At 44.3% G+C, this 12,986-nt stretch overlaps 1 protein-coding gene across 1 annotated transcript in view; it reads left to right on the top strand.

Annotated features, from left to right (window-relative positions):
* Positions 1–2,000: 2,000 nt before the first annotated feature.
* Positions 2,001–12,986, top strand: part of LOC141065406 (vomeronasal type-2 receptor 26-like) — a 135,835-nt gene continuing 124,849 nt past the window's right edge. Inside the window, exons 1-3 of the mRNA XM_073557870.1 lie at positions 2,001–2,200; positions 2,320–2,611; positions 11,282–12,076. Of these exons, the coding sequence (XP_073413971.1) occupies positions 2,001–2,200; positions 2,320–2,611; positions 11,282–12,076 (1,287 nt within the window). The remainder of the gene's footprint in view (positions 2,201–2,319; positions 2,612–11,281; positions 12,077–12,986) is intronic.

Below are 12,986 nucleotides of genomic sequence, written 5' to 3'. Positions count from 1 at the left end.
CATATATCATGTATAAATTAGTTCATGTAAATGTTAAATTGTATGTATATATGTAACGTTTAAGTTTTGTGCCTACAGAGACTCTGTAAGAAATCCCCTTTTTGAATTTTCCAGTTTGTTTTGATGGACAATTGGGCCACAGGACTAGTTCACCATTTGCCCAGGAATGGACCATGGACATTGACGCATGGACTAATCGTCACAGGACTATTTTTGGAGCTTTTGGTTTTTGTAATTTTCATTTTTTTTCTAAATCTTGTACATTTATGATTGTTCATTTGTTTATATGTTCATATGTTTTTTATCAGTTCAGGAGTACTGAATTGCACTAGGGGGGAATGTGGCGCCCCCAGGAGTATGGTCGCCACAATGGCATTGCCTTCCTCCAGGGAGGGTGATGTCAGGCTTGGAAGCAATGAAGGGTCTCTCTAGCAGTTAATCATAACATGCAACACAGTTCCCACTCCAGGGCAGCAGAGGGAGCTCTGAACCAGAATTAGGGGAGGAGAGCTCTCTGAGGGCCAGGAAGGGAAATGAGAAGTTAGTGTGAGGAGGCCGAAGTGTGTAGACATGGAGAGAGAAGCTGGAAGACAGAGTGGAGTTGAGAGCTCGTTCCCAGCTGGAGCACATGATCTGGAGCCTGGTCTCCACGGTTGTATGGATACTGAAGGTGCTGCAACAGAAACCAGAGGAATAGGAAGCTGTAAATGCTCTATTCCCATCTAAGACTCGGAGGCACAACGGCAACGGGTGAGCCAAGAGAAGAGATAGAAGGCTACAGCTGTCTGCCATACGAGGTAGATCTGAGGGGGAACAAGAAGGAGGAACTTCAGTGTAACACAGACTGCATTTGCCAAGCCAAAGTAAAGGTAAAGAAACTGCACCTTGTTGTGTCCTTGCCTTCTTCCTACAAACTCTCCAGCACTGCTACATCTCTGTGCCAAACACTACACCCTCTGCCTCAACCCCTATCCTCTTCATCTACTCTGCCCTGGGACTACAGCCGTGCCTGTGGAGGGTTACACCGTCATTGCTGCACCACACCATCTGTCCCAGAGGATCTGTCCGCAACGTCGGCTTAACATCTTCATTGCCGAACACCACAGGTGGCGTCACGAATCATTCACTCATAAACTTTATTCCATCACTTAATACCATTTACATGGGCGCCCAGGGCCACGGACCGGGTCACCGCTGCTGTGACATCCCCCTCTGAGAGACCGGCCCGGTACCGAGTACCCCACAGCCGTGGGAGGGCGACCCAAATGCAGCCTTTCTTAAGGGAAGATGAGTTACTAGAAAAAGTATTAGCACCAAGATGAAGGGTGTAAAACAGCAGAAGTGAGCAGAGTAACTATGAATCCAGCATTGAAGATAGATAAAACACAGGAAGCAGCAGCAATATCTCTGTCTCTCGCTGCCTCTCTCTCTGCTTATCTCATCCTACATAGATTTCTATAGACAGATTCTTATTTTGAGACGGATTTTAGCAGTTTTTCCAGTGAATGATTTGAGGACTTGAGGATAAAGGGAAAAGTGGTTCATGAGTGGAGAAAGAAGCTCGTTTCTCTAATGTACATGTTTAAACTATTGATTTCTGTAGTTTATAGCAATGGCAGTGGCCATTTTGTGGATTTTATGGTTTGTTATAATTCTCTACAAGAACCCGAAATGTTATCGGGTAAAATAATACATTTTTCCTGGAGATAAATTTGCCATTATTTGATAATTATTATAATTTATGGCTTCTCCACATCTCGGGGCTATTTCAGAATTAGGATTGTCTCTTGTCGACGCTCTGAAATAATTCTCAGAACCTTATTAAAGGCTCCACATCGCTGACAGCCCTCTCACCGGGAGAAGCTGCCATGTCATGGTCAGACGTCTGACGTCCCTTTTAAATGGTGCCAGCTCCCTGCCAAGACCCTCCGCTTGTCTCCTGCTTGCTCCGAGCCACTGTGCCCATCTTACTAGCCTCTGTGCTCCTCTATAAGCCGAAGATGCTTCTCTTACTTTGCCTATTCCTGCAGCTTTTCCCGGTGTCTTCTTCTACTGAGGCTTGTGAGCTGAGAGGAGACGTTATAGACGGTTATTACAGGGAAGGAGACCTGATGATCGGAGGGATAATACAAGTCAATACTTTATATATACCGAAGAAACTGACATTTACTTCAAGACCAAAGCCTCTGAGATGCGATCGGTAAGTGGCCCCCTAATCGCTGTCCCACCACCTCTGTAGACCTGCCCTTATATCATCAGCACATTATCACAGACTGGACCATTATCCCTGTAGTAATTTTTCATCTCTGTGACTTTCAGGCCGTCTCTACGATTTTATCGGTATCTTATGATTTTCTTCTTCACATTTCAAGAGATTAATAACAATTTGCAATTTCTTCCCAATATTTCCTTGGGTTACCAAATATTTGACTCTTGTGCCAATGTTCATACGTCGGTCTACAGCGTGCTCCGTATATTATCAGGTAAAAAGCAAATTATCCCAAACTACAGCTGCTGGAACAGGACTCACGTGGTGGGATTCATCGGAGACTTGACCACCACCTCCTCATACGCGGTAGCCCAGCTGGCCGGGATATACAGGTACCCGCAGGTACAAAACTATTCTTATATGTGCAATAGAATTTGCAACAACTTGGCACGCAATCCGTAGAGAGATTTTTAACAGATCCTATTTTTTATGTGCATCCAAAAACAAAAACTTCAACTCATCAGAATAAAAAAGTGCTCGGTGTTTGGTTATCTCTCGGGTATTGCGGTGCTGGAATGTGCTTATTGCTCGGCGAGTAATGGGTGGTGCGCGAGTAAACACTCTAATCCCGCCTTGTATCTTTGACATCTTTTACACAGCCAATAAGCATGAGGGGATTGCCTGTGAGTCAGTGTAATGGCGTGGCCATCTTGGTTGTGGCATTACTGTGATTGGCTGGCTGTTTGACATCATCAGGGATTAGAAAAGGCCATGGCTCGGCACATTGATGCCATCGCACAGCTCTGTGATGCTTTGTATTGGAAGGAGAGACTGCTTGTCTAGTCCAGTGTGTCACATTATAAGAAATCAGAGGCCGGTAGTGTAGATAATGGTGCTGAAGCTGAGCCGTCATACTAACAGCCCTTCTAAGGCCTAATCATTTGTATCACATACAATCTGCATTTATCCTAGGGAGGGAGAGAGTTGCAGGAGCAGGGACAGTGACAGGATCCAGTCTGTTGACAGAGATTAGGCCTGTGCAGTCCATTGGCAAATATATGGTTGCATTTTTTTGTGGGGGCTCAAAAAGTTGAATATATTTTGATCAATCAGGTATTATGTGCTTTGAGGTCCTTTTTGTGATATATAACACACCCAAAACTCGTTTTTCCTGGGCTACATTTCTCAGCAATACACCATTTCGTAGTGTGGAGTAACTTTCTGTGATCTCTAAAACTGCTAAAAAAGATTTTAAAAAAAATGTGTAGCTCTCCATTTCTCAGATATACAGTGTTATGGGATCTGTGAACACTTCTGTGATCTGTTAAATTACAAAAAAAAACTCTTAAAATTTTTGTGGGTGTCCACTTCTCAAATATACAGTGTTACTCTGGGAATATTTCTTTTGATTTCTAAAAGTGAACAAAAGCTTTTAAAATTTGTAAAGGCTTTTATTTCTCAAACTTACAGGTGGTCTGTGAACATTTCTGTGATCTGTCAAGCTGCTAAAAAGTTTTTTAAAACTGTGTAGGCCTCCATTTCTCAGACATACGGTGTTATTTTGTCTGTGAATATTTCTATGAGGCCTAAAAGTGGACAAAAGCTTTTAAAAATTGTGCACGTTTCCATTTCTCAGCCATACAGTGTTATGTGATATCTGAACATTTCCGTGATCTTTAAAACTGAGAAAAAGCTTGAAACATTTTTTTCCTTGTTTGAATTTGATTGCCATCCATACACTTTTACATTCGTTCTGTTATTTCACGGTGGAGTAAACTCACATATAGAGCTTTGACTGATTGTAGGTGACCATTTTTTTTTCTTTTAATAAAAATTAACTTGGTTTCCAGAGACCTAGCAATTACAAAATGCGCAAGGCGTGCGTTATTGGACAGGTAAACTAGAAATCACAAATTCGCCTACCTCACATGGAATTTTTATACTGCAGAATCAATATTAAGATCCAACCAAGTCTGCCTGTATGCTTCTGACACATAACTGCTGCAGTAAAATGGTGTATAATATTTCCCTGCTCAGGACAATTTGCAGGATTGAAAGCAAAAATAATATTATTTATAAGCTTTAAAAAGGGTTTTTGTCTACTGTAAGTTGCAGGTTGCCGCAGAATAGAACAATGTCCAATTCACCCTATTCTGTCCTTCACGATCCCTTCAGCAGAATCTCTCCCTAAATGCTGCTGACAGCAGTATTACTATTGATTATCATTAGCCCTAAGAAGGGCGGTTGTTGCACTTCATAGAAATATAAATGTGGTTGAATCCCTGGCTAATATGCAGTTACAATCCTGTCCCTCTCTCACCGGCACCTCTCCCTACGCTGCCTGTGTCAGGTGTACAGTGTGCTGAGCATGGCGTCACAGGACTTATATAGACCTGATGATGCTACGCAGCCAGCCAATCACAGTAATGCCACAACCAAGATGGCTGCGGCAATACAGTGACTGGCACGCAATCCCCACATGTTTATTGGCTGTCTAACAAGCGCCAAGCATGCGGGACGGGGACTCGAACTGCTGCTCGAGCATTCCAAAAATACTCGCAGAGTAACGAGCATTCCGAGCACACTGATGCTTGAGCGAGTCATGACTAGTGACGAGCACGCTCGCTCCTCACTAGCGTGACACCATTGTTGCCAGCAGCGATCTGGTGGTCAGAGATGCTTACAGAGGTCTTCACCATGCTGTTCTCCCTCCATTCAACAGTTTTACTGCTCCCCAGACCTCATTGTAAGGTCTGCTGGAAAAATGCTCGGATTTCCTATTGACTCCAATTATACTCGTTACTCGAAATGAGCATCCGAGTATTAGGAATTGCTTGGTTCAAGCAACGAGTAACCAAGCATTTTACCGCTCGCTCATCTCTAGTTTTTAACTTTTAAGAAGGCCCCCTAAGCAAAATAGATGTTTCATAGTACTGGTCTTAAATGTGACAAAAGGAATTTTTGGGACTACTATATTCCAAGGCACCACTCCACTAGGAGGTGCTCCACCTAGACTGGTGTGTTGGGGTGTTTTAGCTCTTTTTCATTTAATCCTCAGGTAGAGGATGCTGTCCATAGTAGCTGACATGCTACAGGTGAGAGGACCCTGCCCACAAGAGCTGACAATCTACAGGAAAGAGAGGATCCTGCACATAACAGCAGACACTCTGCAGGAGAGAGGAGGCTGCACAAAAGAGCTGATAATCAACAGGAGAGAGGACCCTGCCCACAAGAGCTGAAACTCTACAGGAGAAAGGACCCTGCTCATAAGAGCTGACACTCTACAGGAGAGAGGACCCCACTGACCATAAGCGCTTACACTCTAACGGAGAGAGGACCCTGCCCATAAGAGCTGACACTCTACAGGAGAGAGGACCCTGCCTATAAGATCTGACACTCTACAGGAGAGAGGACCCTGCGCATAAGAGCTGGCAATCAACAGGACAGAGGACCCTGGCCATAAAAGCTTACACTCCAACGGAGAGAGGACCCTAGCCATAAGAGCTTACACTGTAACAGAGAGAAGACCATAGCCATAAAAGCTGACACTCTACAGGAGAGAGGACTTTTTGTCTTTTTGTTCATAAGAAAGGACACTCTACAGGAGAGAGGACCATGCCCATAAGAGCTGACACTCTACAGGAGCGAGGACCCTGCACATAAAAGGTGACACGCTAGAGGAGAGAGGACCCTTCCCATAAGAGCTTACACTCTACAGGAGAGAGGACCCTGCCCATAAGAGCTGACATTCTAAAGGAGAAAGGAACCTGTACATAAGAGCTGACACTCTACAGGAGAGAGGACCCTGCCCATAAGAGCTGACACTCTACAGGAGAGAGGACCCTGGCCATAAGAGCTGACAATCAACAGGAAAGAGGACCCTGGCTATAAAAGCTTACACTCTACAGGAGTGAGGACCCTGCCCATAACAGCTGACACTCAACAGGATATAGGACCCTGCCCATAAGAGCTGACACTCAACAGGAGAGAGGACCCTGCCCATAAGAGTTGACACTCCACAGGAGAGAGGACCCTGGCCATAAAAGCTTACACTCTAATGGAGAGAGGACCCTAGCTATAAGAGCTTACACTGTAGCGGAGAGAAGACCATAGCCATTAGAGCTGACACTATACAGGAGAGAGGACTTTGCTCATAAGAAAGGACACTCTACAGGATAGAGGACCATGTCCATAAGAGCTGACACTCTACAGGACAGAGGACCCTAGCCCATATGAGATGACACTACAGGAGAGAGGACCCTGCACATAAGAGGTGACACTCTACACGACAGAGGACCCTGCACATAGAGATCGTCCCACCACACTCCTGGTCTCATTTTAATGTGGGCATAGTGCTACTCAGACAACACAGGGTGAGGGTAACACAGTATGGAAATACTTTATTGAACCAAAAAACAGGCAGATAACATGTAGAACAGTATCCGCACAATACCCAAGATGGTGCACATGACAGAGTCTCACCCTTCCGCTGACTCGCCGGGATAATAGCAGCTGCTACTTCAGGTCTTTCAGGGTCAATTACCCCACCTGCGGCACGCCCCCAGACATAAGGCATCGACAAGCATAGGAAGATGACAATCCTTTCAGGTACAAGGCCAGTTGACCAGAGGGTCACAACCTGGCTTCTCCGAACATTTCTATGGAGCGAGGACACCATTGGGTATCAATCCTGGCTTTCTCCAAATGTATTCATAGGTTCCAGGTGACTGGTAGGTCCCAACCTGGTTTTCACAAATGTGATTTAGCGATGGTCAATGGAGCAGATCTCTATTCTTCCAGCCGAGGTCCCCTAAGCTGGTAACCTGGGGAATGATAAATGATGGAGCAGTGATGTATTGGCAGCTGTCCTGTAGAGACTCTCTGGATGTCTTGGCTGAATCTCTGCCTCTCTATAAAGAGGCATGTAACATCTTTTTATAGTAACAAGTGTCCTTCATCCAGTATTCACAAATAAAAGGGGAAGAATGGAGATCTATTTGCCTAGTTTTTCCTAATCTAAAAAGTTAACAAACTATCTGGCCTAGACAATGTATAATTAGCATATCAGCAAACATCACTAGTCATCAAGGATAAGAGCACATAATGTTACATCAAATGTCAACTTACATCTCAATGTTACAGGCTTACACAAGCAAAAGTTTGTTTTCTTGTCCAACCTGAAAGAAACACAAAAATTCAAAAGTCAACATATAGATAACAGTCTTTGCTTTCTGGCTTGCTAAAAATAAACGTTTGGCTAATTAAGAAACAATGCTGCATCACTGTACAGGTGTCATGGGTGTATCAGATTCTGTAGACTATCCCTCTGAATATGACTGCAGAAGGTTTCAGCAGTGTGCTTTACTGACTTCTTATTGGTCCTTCTGACTCTAGGACCCAGTGGCAACCTTCCCCTTGCTCTAGTTGACACATCTGGTGTTTATAACTTCCAGCTTGCTGCTGGAAGTTGCGGGTGATATTGCTGTCTCCATTTGCCTGTTGAGGCTTGGAGCTATAGCAGTGAGATATCTTTGTCTCAGATGTTTAGAGGACATCTGTTTTTCTCTCTGAGTCTACACAAGCTATGTGTTTCCCTTGTTTGTTTATCCCATCTGTCTTTAGCAGTAGTGGGGATTGACTGGTGCTCATCCTGTCCTTTCCACTGCAGGGCTTATCGCCAGGGTCAGGCAGGGATTAGGAATACTGCTCGATGATAAGTGCAGAACCTATAAAGGTACGATAGAGCAGCCAGGGTGATATTAGATCTGCCTAGGGGTCTCCACTACCCCTTCCCTAGTATTTGGCTCCCTTTCCCTTATCCCTTTGTGTTGCACTTAACCTTTCCTACCCATTGCGTGACGTTATCACCCACCGTTCAAGTTTGCAAAAGAAAAAAACAAAACAAAAAAAACACCTGACACTTGTTTTTTTTGTTGTTTGTTTTTTCTGTGTGCTTTTTTTTCTTTTGCTGGGTTCATGGATCCCATTGCTGTGCTAGCAGAGCAGCAGCAGATGTTGTCGCTGGAGGTGACTGACCTTCGTTATGAGATCCAGCAGCAACGGCAGATGCTGCAGGCTCCTATTGTGGGGGACACTGCGGGTTGGCTGGTCCAGCTTGAACCCCAAATTGCCCTTTTGGACAGGTTTTCTTGGGGTAGGGACAAGTTTTTTGTATTTCTTTGGCTGAATTCAAGCTGCATCGCATTCAGAAAGGGAATCATGCAGTGGAGACTTATAGCTCTGAATTCCGCTGGTGGTCAACTGATACCAAATGGAATGACCAGGCTCTCAGAAGCCATTTGCTTCAGGGCCTCACTGAAAGGTTAAAGGATGCATTAGCAGTGTATGAAACTCCTGTGTCACTGGAGGCTGCCATGCCCTTGGCTATTCGGGTGGATAGATGCCTGCGGGACAGATGGTAAAGACACCTGCTTCTGATCCTTCTTTCTTGGATATGGTCCCAGTGTTGGAGGGAAGGTCCGAGGGCAAACCTATACTTGTGGAGTTAGAGTAACCCACTCAGTTGAGTTGCCCCTTGGGGATGTTGTTTGTGCTGTATAAATTGCGCCGCAAAGTAGCTAGAGAATATCATGACTCTGTACTTGATGGCCACCCAGGTGGTAAGGCAACCGCGGACCTCCTTTTTCGCCATTTTTGGTGGTTGAGGTTGCATCGGGATGTGGTTGAACAAGTGTCTGCCTGCAATGTTTGCACACATTGTAAAGTACCGCATACCTGTCCATCTGGTCCTATTTTGCCACTACCTGTTCCTAAAAGGGTCATGAAAGACAGGTATAAATGTATGACTGTCAGTAAACGCGTACCCAGTCCGGAACTGAATGTGAATGATTTTGATTTTGTGTGGTTGTCTATCAGAAATTTCAGCTTAAGGGTTCCTTCCTGGAAGTTGGGACCAAGATTCATTGGTCTCTATAAGATAACCGCCGTCATTGGTCCAGCAGCGTTTTGTCTTGAGCTACAGCAAACTCTTGAGATTTACAATGTTTTTCACAGCTCAAGAGATAGGTGGAACCCCTTGAGCCTTCACCCCTACCGCCTGCTCCAATAATGGTTGATGGAAACCTAGAGTTTTAAATTGCGAGTATTGTAGATTCTCGCCTCCAACGTTGTTCCCTACAGTACATGGTGCACTGAAAGGGTTAGGGTCCGCAGGAAAGAATGTGAGTTTCTGCATTAGAGGTGAACGCCTCCAGGATGGTTCGTTTGTTCCATACCTCTTGTCCTGAGAAACCTGGTCCTGAGTGTCCAGAAGCCACTCGTAGAAAGGGGGTACTGACACGGGTGTATCAGAGGCTGCGGACCGTCGCTCTGCATGTGACTGTAGAAGGACTCAGCAGTTTTCTTTAGTGACTTCTTACTGGTTCTTCTGACTCTAGTACCTAGTGGCAACGTTTCCCTGGCTCTAGTTGACATACCTGGACCAGGGTGTTTATAACTTCCAACTTGCTGCTTGAAGTTTTGGGTGATATTCCTATTTCCATTTCCCTTTCCCTGTTGAGGCTTGGAGCTATAGCAGTCATCTATATTCCTCTCTGGTGTTTGGAGGATGTCCGTGTCTCTGAGTCTACTCCCTTGTTTGTTTATTCAATGTCTTTAGTGGTAGTGGGGATTGACTATTGCGCACCCTGTCCTCCCGAATGCAGGGCTTATTGTCAGGGCCAGGCATGGATTAGGTATCCTGTTCAGTGATAGGTGCGGAAATTATATAGGGCAGACTGTTATGAATGAGTCACCGGAGGAGGAGAAAACAAAAATACAAGCTAAGTCCAGAAAACCAGAGAGGTTGGTAGCTATCGGATTGCAGACCCCTGATCCTATACACCACAACTAACAGTAGCCGTGGGGGGTTCCTACGGTGCCCTAGACCCCTCGTAACAGCCGGAGAACTACATAAGCCTAAAGTAGGAAAGGGGAAATCTAAACTGCCCCAGAGCAGACCCCAAAGCAATAGACAGACCCCAACATGTATTGTCAGTGAAAAACAGATGAAAACACAAACACAGACAGAAAGACAGGCTGAGCAAACGATGGGGCCCAACTAACTAGATAGGACAGAAAAGATGCTGGCTGCAATCCGCAAAAAAAACCCTACCAAAAATGTCCCAAGCATCTGATGGGGAAAAAGGCCCTGAAGTCGCTAGACTTCAATATCACTATATCAGCACTCAGGTATATTCTGAAAACAGAGCAAAGAGATCAACTGATCAGAGACAAAAATGGAATTCAGCCAGTCCCAACCAGGACTGGCTGAATACAAACACTAAGGAAACCAGACAAAATCTCATGGAATATTAGCAGGGCAAAAACTTAGCTTTTAGTAGACAGGAACAAAACTGGATGCAAGAGCTCAGAGCAGAAAGGATCACCAGCAGCCCTGCAGGGCGTCGGCTGCCTTATATCCACTCAGAAATTCCAGATGTCCAATCACACTCCGCCTGTTCAGATGACAGGTTCTTCCCATCCCAATCAATTTCACTACCCCTCTTCACCAGCAGAGGGAGTTCATCAGACATCAAAAGTGAAGGGGAGAATGAACTCACAACAGCAGACAGGGTGACGTTAGATGTGCATAGGGGTCTCCACTCCCCCCTTTCGTAGTGTTGGGTTCCCTTTCCCTTCATGTTGCACTTAGCCTTTCCCACACATTGCGTGAAAATAGGAGAGAGGTCCTCGCTCGAAAAAATTATCCTCACTGGTGGTTTTATAGTCTTTGTCATAATATTTTACTTCCATTTCACAGAAACATAAAACATGAGTAGGCCAATTATCTAAATCTTTAGCAGTGACCCAAAAATCTTCCACCTAAAGTAGGGAGTCCCACGAGAGCCTCAGGTGTCTGTCAAACTTGAATTACTTACCAAGGAGAGCCACCTTACAGCCATCATTATGGATAGAGTCATGGAGGTCCGATAAAGGATAGCTGTGGCTCGGATCCACCATGGAGGGTAATAAATCCTTTTCAGAATGAAATTAGACCACCAAATATGTCGTATTTGTTCCAGATTTCATGTGTCTTTGTTTGTATAAGGTATTGTTCTCTTATCCTGACAGATAAGTTACGGCAGCATGACCTCTTTATTTAGAACAAGCGATCAGTTCCCAACGTTCTACCAGGCGGCAGCCAATGAGTTATGTGAAATTGATGCTATTGTACAACTGGTAAAATATTTTCATTGGAAATGGGTTGGAATTCTTGTATCCGATGATGACACGGGACGAATCGCCGGTGAGACATTTAAAATGGAAATTTTACGATCCGGTGGTTGTGTGGCTTTCTTCATTGAATTTAAGGAGAATCTCTCCGGCTCATTAAAATCTGCTACAGAAATGATTGAGACAATCGATAAAAGCTCAGCGAACGTGACCATTGCGTTCTTAAGTATAAACTATGCAGACACATTTGTCCATATGTTTGCGATGCCAAAGCTGAGACCTAAAATGTGGATTATGTCTTCCTTCTTCTCCCGGGTGTCAGAATTACAACGTCTCGGAATAAGAACAACATTTAATGGAAGTTTGTCGCTTGCTGGTCATCAAGGAGATATCCCGGGGTTCAGGGATTATTTGTACAGCGTAAAGCCCATAAAATACCCAGATGACGACCTTCTGAGGAAAATCTGGGAAATGCTTATTATGTGCACCTACTCCAACACTACAAGTGACGTAATCCCCAAATGCATGGGCAATGAATCTCTGAATGATGAGTTATTATCACTATTTAATGTTTTTGTGTTCCGGACATCTTACGTAGTTTATACTTCTATATATATCATGGCAAATTCCCTGCAAAACATGTATGGCACCGGCAAATCCAAAAATACAAAGACCTATTTCCAACATTGGCGGGTATGTTGACTCAGGGGTTTTATTGCATCGTTAGAGGGGTGTTCCCATCTGTAACATTAATGGTGTATAATATATGAGGGTGGTGGGGCAGGCATCTGTCTCAGAATGAGACATCAATGTGGCTGTTGTCAGAGCTGGAAGCACAAGTGCCGCTGTCTTCATTAATTTATACAGAAGCTGTCATGATTGACAATGGCAATTACTTCATAAGTTTCAGAGCTCTCCTAGAAATTAATGGCGGGAGCCCTGAATATTGGCCCACCTCCCCTGACAAAACATCATCTTCATCCTGAAATAAAATTTGTCAACATAGCAGACCTCTTTCCTTTCTGCACGTTGAACGTATGAAATATATATCTCATGGGAATCAAAAATAGTGCGAACATATAAATCCCCTAAAACGAATTATTTATTTAGTACATTAAAAAACACCTATCCCAGTGAAAAAATGGCCAATGCCAAAAAATAACCAGACCTACACTGGGATGCTACATAGCCCTACTATAAGGCTCACTGATACCTTCCTAGCCGTGGAGGTTGGCACCCTACAAACGAGAATTGGCGCCTCCACTCAACGTGGACTATCCCTCACTCCCCTACCAGTCCCTATTCAGACAGGAGGGAAAACAATAATCCGATAGTGCAGAAATGAAACTTCAGAATGCCCTAAGCTCGAGCAAAACCTCAAACAATTGATATTATCCTGATAAAACCCCCACACAGGGGTATATTAACCAATAAATTGCTTGTCATATGTGGGTATGCCCTTATGATATTATAGCAGTGAACATTCAAATTGCCTTAGGCTAAAATAGGACCCCAGGATAATATTAAAGATAAAAAATCTAATACCTGCACATCATGATCATATGTGACAGACTAATATGTCCGACAGACAGATAATACAAAC

Source organism: Dendrobates tinctorius, unplaced genomic scaffold, assembly GCF_039654945.1.
Source record: "Dendrobates tinctorius isolate UK_male_01 unplaced genomic scaffold, ASM3965494v1 ptg000251l, whole genome shotgun sequence".
Lineage (NCBI taxonomy): Eukaryota > Metazoa > Chordata > Amphibia > Anura > Dendrobatidae > Dendrobates > Dendrobates tinctorius.
This window is presented reverse-complemented; position numbering and strand designations above follow the sequence as displayed.